The following is a 15,119-nucleotide window of genomic DNA, read 5'->3' as shown; positions in this document are numbered from 1 at the left end:
GACTTGTGTCATTATTATTATTGCTGTTCTCCTTTTCCGATATTGTTCTATTAAACTGTCTTTATCTCAACCCATGAGGTTTTCCTTTCCTTTCCTTTCCTTTCCTTTCCTTTCCTTTCCTTTCCTTTCCTTTCCTTTCCTTTCCTTTCCTTTCCTTTCCTTTCCTTTCCTTTCCTTTCCTTTCCTTTCCTTTCCTTTCCTTTCCTTTCCTTTCCTTTCCTTTCCTTTCCTTTCCTTTCCTTTCCTTTCCTTTCCTTTCCTTTCCTTTCCTTTCCTTTCCTTTCCTTTCCCTTCCTTTCCTTTCCTTTCCTTTCCCTTCCTTTCCCTTTCTCCCTCTTCACCCTGCCCTTCTGGTGGGAAAGGGGGAGAACTGTGTGAGTGGCTGCGTGGTCCTACCTGCCAGCTGGGGTTAAACCACGACACTGGATTACACGTGAGAAAGTCTGCGCAGTTAAGTATTTTCAGCAACAGTGCAATTCATTTTTCAGCTGCATATAACCCCAAACTCCTGAAAATGCCATTCTGGCATGATTAAAACTCATAAACATGGCCCACTTATGTCCTAATGATTCAGAAATACTAAGGTAAAACAAATGCCATCACTGAATATTTAAAAAGAAAATAATAATCATTTCCACTTCTGAGGCCCTACCTATGACTTCTGAGCGTTTGGTTTTGGAGTTCATAGACACACAGCCTCCAGTCCCCCACCCGCTGGGTCGCCAAAACAGACCCCACTCACCAGAGCTCTCTGCCACAAGTAACGTCTCACACGGATGCCCTGCAGCGCCCTGAACATAACAGGCAAACTGTTCGGGGAGCCGTAAGACAGTTCTTGGATCCAAACCTAAATGCTTGTTTTATATAAATAATTGCAACAGGTTTGCAATATTGCTTTAAATCAAATAAATATGTGAGCCTTGACTCCTAAGATATTTGCCTGGAAATAGATACCATCTTAGTGTATTCTTGGGATATCTTCATACTCTAGGCTCTCAGGCATCCAAGGCAATAAAGGACATCAACCCCACACAACTATAATGGCCACTTTCAACTGTAATAGGGAAGAAACAAAGCAATTACAGTCGTCCCCAGATTTCATAGCCCCACGCTTAGCACTCAGTATCCTGAAGATCAGATGCCAAGGCTGCTGGTGACAAAGACCATGAGGAACTACCCCCAACTCTTCTTGTCAGTCCTGCTGGAACGGTGAAAGGTGACACAATCTGACTTTTTCACAATACTCACGAAAAGAAAATCCGCCAATACTACCAAGTACCATGAAGTTACCGTAGCTTTTGAAAAAGGTCTGTGCAATACTGGGGAGAGCTGCTGGTGGGGGCTTGCAGCTGTCTCTTGCTCTCTCTCCTTTACTAAATTCTGCATCCCCAGCCACTTTGCTAATGCCAGGGAGCATGGAAACATCTTTGTCTCACATGGCAGAGACCACAGGATGAGGTAATTAGCAGCCCCTCGCAGCCCTCCCTCTCCCATCTATATACCGGCTACATAGTATCTCCTCCATGAATAAGATGCTATCCCTCAACCAACCTCCCCTCGGACACTCGCGTAGCTGGGAAAGGCAGAAGGAGCAATGACATGAGCAGAGAAGGAGACCTCCTTCTTCCTACTGCTGGGCCATGTACACACCACCGGTCCGGCTCCGGTCAGGGACCGAGGGGAAGCGATCCCAGGGGCTGGCTGAGTAGTGCTGCGCGGGCCATAAAGCTCCATGGTATTTTCAGCAGCAAATCGCATGGGTATCATCTGGCACGGCGTATATTTGGAAGGGTGTGAAAACTGTGTGACATGTCACTCTTCGCAAGCCCAGAGGCAAGCGATATACATCCAGCTGCCTCCGAGCATCCCAAGCAAGGCTTCATTTAGCCTGCACTTCTGTTTGAAAACAGCCCGGGGCTGTCCTTCAATGTATCTGTGTGCAGCAGTTGGTGGCTAATTCCATACGAATCTGCCCTGCTTGTATTTCAGATAGAGGCGAGACAACATTTTGCCTTTTGCTTACTGCAAGTAGAAGCAGCTTGCTATTACTTCACACTGTTATTTTATTATCCCAAAGTGCTGCAGGCACATTATAGGACATGGAGAATTAATGAGTCCTGAACCGAGGACGTGGCAGTCGATGTACAGGCAGGATATGAAAAATGAGACAAGAGGAAAAATAAAAAGATGGGCAGTGAGAAAGGAGGAGACAACAGTGTGCTTGGAGACTAATTACACAGACACATTTTAATAGGCTTTAGAATCGTATTGGGTTTTTTTTGTAATTCTAATATGGTTCAAGCTAATATTTAATTCATGTTTGTTACATAACTGACATACACAAAATTAAAAAAAAAAAAAAGGATAATTAAGCTCAAAGGCTTATGTCAACCTCAGATGCCAAAATGAGGACTGTATCCTCCCTAAGCTTCCTCTATTGTCAGTAAAAAGAGAGGTCTGAAGTGTGTCTCTCCCTTGCTATTGTTTAGACATGAAGCCTACAGAAACCACATTCTTAATGTAGGACCCTCGGCTACATGCCTAAAACTGAATGGGGTGAATATCAGTCTTTCTATGTGCTCTGAGGGCCTACCTGAATCACCTTTGTCCTTCCTCTGATTCCTTTCTTTCTTAGAATTTCTTTGTCCTGGATCTACTCCTTGAGAACAGAAATAACAGTCTTAGTAAAATCCTTAATATTTTCAAAACATTAGCACAAACTGTTCAGATTCATGACATGTGCTGGTAAGCGGCTTACAGAATACATTTTTTTTCCCCTTAAAGTCAGCTATTTAGGATACTAAATTCTGAAGTTTCTGTATGTCTTTTAAGCTTTTTAAGACTACTATACACAATGAACACCCCCTTTGACAAGATCATGCAAGACAGAAAAATTAAGTACCAAAATAAACATCTCCTGGGCCATGTAGACTCTCTGGACATCAAGCACCATTGTTCCCACTCTTTCCACCCCTGTTTTAAACATCCCGAGTATCAGCTTCTATCAGTTCCCTTGGAAGAGGATTTTCCCATTAGGATAAGTCACGACTAAAGCACTCATGGGCTTTAATGGTGACAGACTGGGGCCACGCTGGGACTCAGAGGTTCCAGGCAATTACGTGGTCTTGCAGCAAGCTATATCCTCTGATAGATATTACATTATAGATAAAAGGAAAGAGACGTTCAGGACAGAAACTGAACAAATGGAGGACTGTTGCCTTTACAGGCACATAATGAGGAAAAAACCTGATCAAAAAGAGTATTGAAGCAGTGGGAGGTACTGAAAAGGAGGGCTCATTGCTTAGTCAAAAGACACATCAGTCTGCAAAGAATTTGTGCTCAACGGTCAGGCCACCAGCAAAGAGGAGCTGTGAACATGTCAAGAGACATTAAAATAGGAATGTAGAAGCTTGAGATAAATGTGGGACCTCAATTCCCATTAGTGCCGTTGAAGGAAGAGGACTATGAGTTATCAGAGAGCGTAAGACCATCATGAGCACAAACGATCCTGGGCAATGCTCTGAGATCAGCCTGCACTCCTCATTGCCAATTACTAATACAGAGCCTCAAAATACCCAAGAAAGGGAAATAGCCCACTGAATACCAGTAAGTAGCTGCTAGCACGACTTGCAGTTACCGAGTATGGTATATGAAAACACTCTAAACCTGTTTCTTTGGGTAAGAAGCATGACTATTTTACACCTCTGAATCACAACACCAGCGTCACGCTGTGCTGGGGTTACTGGGGTAGGCTGATCAGCCGCGGCACAGCATCACATTAACGTAGCTACGGTGGTGACACCTACACTAATAAACAAACACGCTCAAGAGAACCGCCTGGGACTGAGGCCAACTGCCATGAAACAATCTGCACCTGTACCATTAAAACCTCCTGCTTTCCAGAACAGACTGGCAAGCGGTCTGTCAGGAACGGGCCCTGGGCCACGGTAACGTGGTAAAACAAGTCCCTGACCTGCGGTAAAACACACCCAAGAATCACCTGGGAGAGAGCTAGATGGCCCCATCCAAACTGATGCCATCAACCATTTTAAGTACTCAGCAATATGGACAACTCTGTCCTGGTGCCCAGGGACACCCCCACATGCTGTTTAATGCACCGGCATGGCTGCAACCAGGGTTTCCGAGACAGGCAGCATCTCCACCAGGCAGTCTGCTATGTGAAACAAACACACGTCTCTCAAGTTATTCTAACACAATACTACACCATGATATGCCCAAGGCTTTTATCGCCAGAACCGCTTAATCCTGTCCTCCCCCCCCCCCCCCCCCCAAAAAAAAAAGAAATCATGGAGAGTTTACTAGCTCTTCTGCTGTCTGCATCCTTCGCTTGCCCAGGACTGACGGAACGGCACCCGCTGGAATCACATTTCCCCTCCTTTTTTCAACCTAGCATTGCTTCAGATTTCACTGTTTCACATTAAGAGCTGTATTTAACAGCTTCTTTGCCTTCTCTCCCCCAAGAAAGCACTCCACAGGGCACACGGGAGGATTTTATAGCACTTAAAGCACAATGTGTGAGTCAGGAGATTTAGCTTTGTAGCTCTGTCTTGGGTTTCTTCTCCCCAAATTCCTGTGGGTCAGATTACAATCTGCTTCACTAATGTCAGTCCAACGCAAACCCATTACCTTCACGGTACTTCTACTCCTGTAATCAAGACAGCAGCAATGGAATAACTCAGAGCATCTTGTCTCAAAACGCCTTGCTCTGGATTTCCAGTTGAGGAGAGATGAAGTTGGGTGATGGATTCCCATCCCTCAGCTATAACCGCCACACTCAGGAGCTTATTGCCAACAACAGTGCTTAAGGCCCCATGTGAGAGAGACATCACCATCATCATCATTGTGTAAGGACGAAGGGTTGTTTGTAATCTTTCAAAAAGCATCTGAAGGGGCAGGACCACACTGTGCCCACGCACCCCGCTCTCCAGAGGGGACTCAGGTGGCACGTATCTGCCCATCCAAAGCCAGCGGGTGTATCACCTTCCCAGGGTCCTGTCGCTCTTAACTAACAACAGAAGCAGCCTAACTTATACCAAACACCTAACCTTCACACAGCCAGTTAGCCGAGGTGAATCTCACTGCCTACTGGGACCTAGCCATCACAGCTATCAGCACAGACCTCCTGGCCACCAGAATGTGATTTAAAGTCTGCTTCGACCTCGCTTTCGGTGCCTAGCCCCAGTGCCACGCGCTAGCAGGTCTGCCTGCCCTGAGGTTCAATCAAACAGCTTCGCTCCACCGATTAAATCTGGTTAGAAATGGTGCCTCAACCCCAATTTGTGACAAATAGCTCAATATTTGAATGTCAAACCAGAGACAAGTCGGCACATCTGGAATGATGGATATATAGGAAGTGAAAGTCTCAGGAAAAAAAAAAAAAAAAAAAAGAAACCCCAAGGTAAAAACAGGTCTTAAAATAGGTTTCAACAGCAGTGATTTCTATTCCTGAGAGTTTCTCATAGATGGATGAAATACGTGACAAGAGACTGACATGTCATATTGAAGGACTACCATACAGATGACAAAGTCATAAATGTTGAATCCCTTTAAGCTAGAAACATGCAACTTCAAAAGAACCTCTCACCCCAATAAACAATTCAACTATTAGTTTGATCACTTAAGCAACCCATTCTGACTGAAGACACCCAGGAATTACAATTTTCTTAGCACTTTTTCCTTTAAGTGGGGTACACCTATTTTTTTATAGGCTGCTTTGTCTCCTATCAGCAATTGTATTTTCTGCTTTATAGTCTCATACATTTTACAGAAGTGCAACAAGCAAAGAAAGATTTTTTTTATCTGCTTAACAGGAAAATTAACAGAGGCTCAAACAATTTGTGATTTGGCTGGGCTCACACATACAGCTCGTGAGAGCCACAAGGAAAAACAAAAAACAAGTATAGCACAGTCAAAAATTAACATAATCTCTGCAAAATTAATTTGAGGGATAGAACCACAGGAGAAAATTAAAAGGAGGGATCAAACCCCCTGAATACAACTGTAACCAAACAGTTGGATGGATTTTTCTAAACAAATGTTAAAAATAGCTGCTGCATGGTACAGTGCCCGAAGCTTCAAGCATCTTTTGTTTATGTGTTTTGCAATAGGTTTCTCTATATATCATTGAACTGTTCCTTGGCAGTTGTCTGCTACCAAAGAGACAGCATAATTTTCCTTCTTCCTAAAATTTGTCAAATACTCAACAATTAAGTACTAATGAATTCAGTTTGCATCATCAATATTTAGGTTTTCAACTTATTATGCAGAAAAGAAACCGTTGTACTTCAATAATGTCTCCCCACTTTCTCTAAAAAGATAAATAAATTATTTGAAATACAAGTGGAAAAGTTGCAAATGCAAATAATTTAAGTTAAAAGTTACAACATCTCAAAACTTGAAATGACTTCTAAGTGAGGAAGGAGAAAACTAAGGGTTTAGGCAAACTTCAATACTATTAGTAAGCTAATGATTAAAGTGCGAACCCGTTAAGACATGGGGTGTCACAGCTCTCTACGGGAGCAAGTGAATTTCTGCTGGGAATTGTCACATATATTGAAATCTTCATTAACGCCAGTTACCCCACTGAAGTCTTATGCTCAGTTAAGGCGTATACACTCGGTAAATAGGATGGAGCATTTCTACAGAAGTAGTTCTTGAACACAGCTAACAGGACCAAATAAAAGTTTAGGAATTAAGAATTTAAGACTTTAGGTCTGAGAAGCTACCTGTTTTCCACATTCCCTATGCGTCACTCGGGGCATCAGGCCTGCATACAATGAGTTCAGCTGATGCTTTGCCCTTGACGTGAGTGGTAGCAAGAACCCGGCTCGTTGCTTCGAAGTGACATGCCTAACAACTTCTAAAATTGTTTTAGTTTGTAATCTTGGGAGTTTCGGCGCCCCCCCCTCAAATTTTGCTGTGCTATTCAGAGTAAGGATAGCGAAATAACGGCTTTTGCATGGCTTGTAAAACTAAGAAAATTTGAAAATGAACGTTTCTACAACTCATTTTAGGTAACTTACTTAGTATTATTTTTTCTAGATTTTTTTTGTTTTCTTTACAATTTATCTACAGTTCTTTAAACATACATATTTCTCCTCCCTTCTATTTCTTCCACTTGATTTTCCCTCTGTTTGATTTCTAATCAAAGACCAAAGAAAGACCATTTTTTCTTCCTAAAATGCCAGGTTTTATGGTACAAATCCACTACTAAAATTATTACCAAAGGAAGCTCTCTGTCTCAAATACTTCTGGGCTAAAAGATTCCAGTGGCAGACAAAATAAGGTTTTTATACTAAAAAGCCCCCAAATACATTTCCTGAGAAGACACAATTTGTACAGGCAAAATCTCTGAGACCAAGGATGGTCAAACTCTTTCAAACCTCCTTAATAAATAGCCAATATAAACTAATTGACTTATATGTTCTACACCCTTTATTTAGGTACTTGACAACACCAGCTCAATCCATTCCTATTGGACTCAGGAACTCAAAATACACTATTATTGTTCAGCAGCCTCTTTGCCAGCCCCATTCACTGGGGCAAATGCAGTAAGAGGAAGGTATTTGCCAACGGATTAGGAAAATGAAGGCTTCAAAGCGTAACCCCTCTTGCCCGTAGCACAGTTTTACCTGCTCTCGTAGCTGGAAGCCGCAGCAAAACCTTAAGAAACATATGCGCTGTAGAGCACGTGATGTATTCAATTGGTGAGTTGCTATAAGCAGCTTCAGCGTAAGGCTCTGTGTAAGAGCTCACACATCATTACATACGATCATCGAGATGACAAGGGCTCGCAGCGCCTGCATTTACTACAGTCACTCTCCACTATTGTTCCCTGAGTGACAGAAAGGGACCACTTGATGTAAAACTGTTACTGAATTACTCTGACAGTTGTCTCTCCTTGTACTTTCACAAGATGACAGCTGAACTTCCTAATAATTAATTGGTTATTTTTTTTTTTTTTTAGCTCCTGAGTAATTGGAGAAAACCGAAAACAGCTCAATTTAGCAATAGCTAATGATGGGACTGAGACAAAGCGAAAAGCAGATCTTCTGGTAAGAGGGAAAAGCAAGTGCTGCGAACAGTTGGCTTGGTGAGAAAGCTGAAATATAAACATTGTGAAAGAGACATACGCAACATGTTTATCAGACTAAAATAGCTGCTAAACAGAACTAAAAATAATAATTGAAATGCAGAGACCCGCTGCTTTTCAAAATAAACTTCAGTGCGAAGCACTGCACTTACTAATTGCCATATGTCATTGTTCAAATTCCTCAGACAGACCTACACCTTCCAGCATCAAGCCTGGGACAGGGATGATTCATAAAATCATCAGCTTTAGCATCTCTGTAACAGCAGACACAAGCAGCTGTCATGCTGGTCACCGAGGTCTAAAGGCTAATGTCACCAGCTGGGTCAAATCCTTCCAAGTGCCCCTCCCAAGGAAATCCAGGTTTTTCTATTCCAGACAACCACAGCAAATTAAGAGTGACTTGACCCATCAAGGATGTTTTGAGCTTTGAACCAGCCATGAATTCACTGGCTACTTTGTCTTCTTTTTACCCACATTCCCCAAAGATGAACCAAAACTCACTTTTTTCCTTTAAGTTCATGTCACATAAAACATTTTAAAACTTTTCCCATATAGGTGTGACCACAATACTACAACTATGTAAGGAGATGGAAAAAGTCCTTAACTTCTCAAAAAACAGAAGATATTAAAAAAAATATTTTAATTAATATCTGGAAGTATGAAAAAGATTGCCATATTCCATTTCCACATTTTTTTTTTAAATTTGTAATATTGCTACTTCAGTTCTGGTGCCGTGCACCTGACAGCACTTTGCAAAAAAAGAATTGTCTTTACAGTTTTGTTATGTATTCAGTCTCATACAGCACTGTGGTGCCCTGATGCAACAGTAGGTGCTATTATTCACCAGTATCAATCTGAGATCAGGGTACTGTCTTTTTCCCTGAACCTCAGCATGTGCTTTTATGGTAGGAGGACAGGGAAGAGCCAAAGAAAGAACAGGAACACTGTTTGAACTTGTGGCAAAGGGAAGTACCTGTCTATGCGTACGCCCTCGTGCTCATGCAACAGTCAGACTAGAGGCCAAAGGAGATACATCAGACAAGGAGCTGGGAGAAATACAGTTGGGAAAGCAAGGAGGGAGGAGAATGAAGACATGGGAGAGTACAGTGTTAACAGGAGTGGGCAACCTCCTTTTGTCCTTCTGGAGCCACAGAGGGAGCAAAGGCTCACCAACAAGATGACATGGCAGCAGCACGTAGGACAGGCTGGAAAGCACTTCCCTCTCTCTCCCACAAAGGTGGGCTGAAGAGATGGGAGCTGAATGGGGGATCCCATGGATCACCCTTGCAGCTCCATGATCTTAGGAGAAGTCATCCAACTAAGAAACATACAACACCTCTGGCAGTGGGGTCATGAAGTCAGAAAAAATAGCCATTTTCCTTGACTCTTCTATGACACTTACAGGTTGGACAGCCACCAGCAAAGTTTGCAGCACTTCATGGGTCAGTACGATGAGTATCATGACATCAGCAAAACAATTTCAGGGTGCCAACAAATCTAACCTGCTTTTGTGGCTCTCTGATGGTCCTTCTAAGGAGTCAGCTCTGCCTGCCTGATGTTGTCCAGGTGCCAGTGCCACAAGGACAGCACAGGTAGCTGGGCACGCTTCCAGACTATCCTCAACACAAGTTACCCTGGGCTAGAGGGATGGTGCAGCACCAAGCCCTGACCCATGTGTCTACAGCCCATAAAGCACAGCGCTGGGTCCCACCGCTGAGGCAGCACAACGTGCTTTGGAGCTCAAACTTAAAGCCCACGGCCACGATCCCTTAGCATCTCCCTCCCCACGTGTAGAAGGAGGATGATGGGGAGCTTTCCCCCACTCAACCGATGGAGAAGGTGAATTCCCTGGGTCTTTCCAAGCGGGGTGATGCCCCGCAGCAGGAGCGCTCCCCATCTCTCCCAGGGCATCACACAGGGTCTCCCCAGGGGATCACACGGGACCCCACCGCGCCGAGCCGGGTGCTGCTCGGGCTGCGGTCCCGTCCGTCGAGGGGCAATGCTCAGCCCCACGGACACGCAGCCACACCGGCCACCCCAGCCCCAGCCCCGCCGCTGCCGGGACGCGCTCGGCGGCGGCCACCGGCAACAAGTGCGGCCACCGGGCGGGCGAACGGGCGGGGGGGTGGGGGGAGGGGGGGACTCCGGCCCGGGAGGGAGGGAGGGAACTCCCCGCCACGGCCCGGCCCGGGGAGGGGAAGGAAGGGAAGAGCCCCCCGCCACTCACCCGCCCGTCTCGGCTCCCGAGTCCACGCAGTCGTCCTCACCGCCGGGATGCTTCTCCATGGCGGCGGCGGTGGTGGTGGTGGTGGTGGTGGTGGCGGGGCTCCACGCCCGCCCTCCCGCGGGGGGAGCGGCGGCTGCCGCGACCTGCCTCTACCGCCGCCGCTCCGCCGTGTGCGGGAGGCAGCGGCTGCCGCCGTCCGACCCGCCCCGGCCCGCCTGCCCGGGGCTCGGAGCCGCTCCCTCGGCCCGGCCTCCCGCTCCCCGCTCGTAGCGGGCGCCGACCCCCCTCCTTTCCCCTCTCCCGCCGCGGGGGAGGCCCGGCCGGAGGGGAGGGGAAGCGCCCGCCTCCCCCGGTCCCGTCTAAATACCCCCGTCCCGCAGGGAAAGCCTTTCACCCGCGCTTGCCGACGGGCCACCGGGTGTTAGGTGGCACCTAAATGCAGCACCTTCGTTATATCGCTTTTTTTTTTTTTTTCTAGTTGGAAGAAGGGCTGGGAAGTGCGGCGTCCCGTATCCAGTGAAAGTTAAGAAAGTCTGTTGGATGGACGTCCTCATTACCCACCTGGTTTTGGACTATGCGCTCTCACAGCCTTTAATTTGAAGTCTTGCGCTGTGCAAAGCTTTCTCCGGTTTCCCTTTGTGCTGCCTGGCACTTGCTCGTTACATCAAACATAATCCTTTTGAAATGACACACAGAAGTCAGCAGCGGATGATTTTTCCAACCCCATGAGAATTTCCCTAACGATGACAAAAAGTGATGTGATGCAAAAGGAGCATTTTGAATGCTGCCTATGAAGAAATGCTGCTGCAGGAAAGCCTACCAGTAGCCGGGCAGTCGTACTCGATAATGTGAGTGCAGTGAAAAGTTGTGGATACGATCCTATATCCTGTGCACATCATACGTGCCCACCTGTTTTGTATTTGGAGGTGAACACCTCTCTGTTTCTCCATCCCTTACATAAATACAAATATTCACTCACATAGGTGCGAACCTATCTCTCACTCAGACCAAAAATTAATCTTTCTTTAACTTACTTGGTCATACAAGGCTGTAGCAGATGACAAGAGAAGTGGACAGAACTGATTTGTTAGCTTGTGTCTCTAAGCTGGGAGACCAGCACTTGTGTCTCTTCTGGATCAGGTTCAAGCACAGAACTGGGAGGTGGTATTTTGTGTTCCCCAAAACTTAGATATTGTGGGACAATAAAAATAATAAATTTACCCCAGAACTAGGAAACCTCTTCTGTTAATGTTTTGTGGAAAGTATCAGGTTTGACAAATTGAAATTTTCTCTTCAAAATTCTTCAACTACCAAATTACTATCAGCTGCAGGAGATGGCCACTTGCAGAAAGTGATCAGAAGTTAAAAAAAAAGCGTTTTTTTTTAATAATTGTTTTCTTCTACTTTTTATTATTTGTGCCTTACAAGAAAGAATAAATATAGTGTAAATCTCAATATTTGAGACATAAAGTGGACTAGAATGTAAAAATATACTGTGCAAGACAATCTTACATTGGCGTAAGAAGTGCTAAACTGGTTTCCTTTTCCACCAGTACTTTTTTAGCTATGTCTACATTGCATGGCATTGATGTCTTTCTTTTCAAGATACACTCATGCTTGCCAGTGGTACATTAAGCAGAATATGGGCTTACAGGAGTAACATCTAACACTGTTTAACATAGGCTCATGCTGGGTGTAGTTCATGCCACTGTTGTCTCTAACAGCGTATGGCCCTGGTTCCCTGAAACATTCTGGATGTGGATAGGACACTTGTAAAATCCGAGGAAAGGAGAACACCTTGGGAAAACCTATCAAGGTGGTGTTAGCATATTGTTGGAACAACAAGCAGGCTCCAAATCCAGAAACGCTTATCCTGAAACTGGTGAATTCCCACTGCTCTGCCGTGGAGAGACACTGGGCTCATGTGCAGTCCTGCCGCCTCTTGGCATCACAGGAGGTCAGTCCACCATGTGTCTCCAGTGATCTTTAGAAGAAACTTCCGTTCTCTGCTATTCATCAAGAATTAGAACAAAGTCATTGTATAGGAAAATTGGTATTTAATCTGCTTTGAATATCGGGCTAGGTTTGCATGCATGTCATTCTGAAAGCAGTATAAATGATTTTTCATTTATGTGGAGGATTTCACATAAACATTCCCATAAATATGAGGCCTTAGGTATGGAATAAGCCCCTTTAATTATGATCCCTTTTCCGCCTTTCCCCCAGCAAGTAGCTAAAAGTTGGTTTGGACAAAATGCTATAAAAAGTGCTCATACAGAACAGTCCTGTACAGGCACCTACGTAGTAGTTCAGAATATACAGAAACAAACTCTTCTATCCTTCGTGACCTGTAAACTGCCACCTAAACCAATTTACTCACAAATTTAAATGCATATGATTTCTTTCAGGATTCGGACCAAAGTGCGGTGCTATGAAAGTAACCATGGCGTGAGCTGGTTCTCAGCTTGCTCATACTTGAAGCGTCATATTCAGGTAAGAGGTAAGAGGCATTAACGTGTTTTCAGACATAATGTGATGTTAAGAGATTCATCCAAGGCCAGAGAGAGGCAAAACTGAGACGTCAGTTCAGTATATCTGGATTCTCAGCTTGGGCCTCTGGTTTGGGAAGGGGTAAATATTTATTCTCCATCAACTGCACTGGCAGTGGAGGACCCTGAGCCCCCCAAAGGAGGTATCAGTAGTCTGTGTTACCAGAATTGGACAGACTTTGCCATCTTCGTCTATGCACATGCATTTATTTAGTTAGTGCAACTGTGCTTCAAAGCAGGTCACTTCCATTTGCTTTAAAGTGTGATTTCAAAGTGAAGTAAATTGACCCTAGCTACCGGTGAACTGATTTAAGATGTAACCAAACCTCCTTAAATATTTAGAAATAGGTTTAGTTAAATTGATACATTTCGGTATGTAAAATTTTAGGTGGTCAGCTAATAGATCTTTTCCATCTCTGACTTTTATTATTCTAGTTAGTTACGTTTAAGCACTGGCATATGAGAGGATCTGGAACAGATTTTATGCTGCATTTAAGATTAATTTATTCCATCTGTCCCAGGGAGGGAAAAAAGAAACATTCGAAGGAAATATATAATTAAGATAGTAAGTAAAGCTACCACAAACTCTAGGCTCTCTTATTTATATATTTGCCTCACTTAACTCTGTTTTATTCTGCTCTTTCACATAATTATGGTGAAAAGGAGACTTCTCTGCATTAAATTCCAAGCATTTCAGAGATTTTAATGAATGAGGTGTTAAGTCCTGGCCTTTACTTAGATTTTCTGTGTTACCTGAGCTTCACATTAGCTCCTCTGTAGGCTTTGTTGAAAAGAGAAGTTAAGTTTTGATCACTTTTTTATACTTACGAGGCTGTGATACTGGTCTAAAGGTAAGGATATAGTGAAAATATTCCTAGGTTAAGTTTCCCCAAATTGCAAGCCTTTCGTTAAATAGCATTTAATAGCTGTGGTCACACAGACCGTCAGACACAAAAGCATCAGGACACATCCTCAAAGAAGCCAAATAAGTAAACCACTCTGTTGTTGAAACCAAACTAACACTGAGGACACGAAATTAACGCTGGTTCTGCAGAAAGTTCTCTTGCCTAAGGCCAGATCTAAAATAGGACTTAAGGTGCTTAAAATAGGCTGTAAAGTGAATTTTTATGACTGTTTTCAAAGCCGTTAGCCTGATAAGTCCTACACAGTGTCTAATTAGGAGGTGTCTACCTTTCAAAGAAAACTTTAAGTGTGCCTGGTACTGTATGTCCAGATTGTACCAGGTTAACCGTCCTAGCTCGTATCAGCAAGGTTAAGCACCACCTAACCGCAGCCTCCAGCTGCTATAACCTCTGTCCTCGCAGAAGGAAATGCAGGCGGCAGAACCTCCTCCTCATCCCTCACGGAATGGTCTTAGTAACGGCGAACACGGTGCAGGAGAGCGATAGCTGCAGCCTCGAGCTGAAGAAAGGCGGAGTGGAAAACTGAAAGATGAACCGCGCCAAATCATGCGCGCGCTAAAACAGAAGAGGAAGCAGAAGCATCAATTTCCCCGATGAATCCACACCTGGATTCAAATTTCAATCTCTTTTCTGCTCCCTGAGCTCTGCCCGCTGGGCTATCATCTTTCCTGCACCAGCTGTGAGGATGGAGTGTAACCAGGAGAGTGGGAGTCTGGCTCTCCAACCCAAAGCTGAGGTGAGCAAAAAGAAGTGGCTGTTTTGATCATTGCCCCATGTGAATGTCCTACCGATTCTGGCATCTCTACGGGATATTTCTAGCCTCTCCCCTCTATTTCTTTCTATGCAGTAGCAGAGCTTCACTGTAGGGTAGGGAGAGAGGACGAAAACCTGTCCCTTTTCATGTAACTGAAGTTTTGGTGGTAAGGTTGTGCTGCTGGGGAAAAAAAAGTGCCGAATTGAGTTCTTTTCGTGCAGCGTTTTGGATCTCTCCCTTTTTCTGTGCAATTCCAAAAGAAAAGGGGACGGGTGCCACCGCAGTTCCTTCTGGCACTATACTATAAGTGAGAGAGTCCTTTTGGTGCTTGAGACAGACCATGGACCTAGCTTAGCAGAGGATTCAGGACTGTAGACAAAGAAAAGACGAAGATGCGAAAGGATGGAATTTTTCATTCCCAACTAAAACTTTTCAAAATGGACGATAATCATGCTGTCTCCATCCTCTCCTACCTGACTCTGGAGGCAGAATCTCACCCCTAATAAGGGGTCCTGGATTCCATTCCTGGCACTTTCCATCCTATTCTAGGTGT

At 44.5% G+C, this 15,119-nt stretch overlaps 1 protein-coding gene across 1 annotated transcript in view; it reads right to left on the bottom strand.

The window, feature by feature from the left end:
* FAM124A (family with sequence similarity 124 member A) overlaps positions 1 to 10,399 on the bottom strand; it is a gene marked incomplete at both ends in the record, with an annotated part of 46,972 nt that extends 36,573 nt beyond the window's left edge. Inside the window, one exon of the mRNA XM_082498273.1 lies at positions 10,341 to 10,399. Within this exon, the coding sequence (XP_082354399.1) occupies positions 10,341 to 10,399 (59 nt within the window). The remainder of the gene's footprint in view (positions 1 to 10,340) is intronic.
* Between the last annotated feature and the right edge of the window lie 4,720 nt (positions 10,400 to 15,119).

The sequence above is a fragment of the Vanellus vanellus genome (genome assembly GCF_965231255.1).
Source record: "Vanellus vanellus genome assembly, chromosome: 1".
Taxonomy (NCBI): domain Eukaryota; kingdom Metazoa; phylum Chordata; class Aves; order Charadriiformes; family Charadriidae; genus Vanellus; species Vanellus vanellus.
The sequence above is the reverse complement of the archived record's forward strand: the minus strand, read 5'-3'. Positions and strand labels throughout refer to the sequence as shown.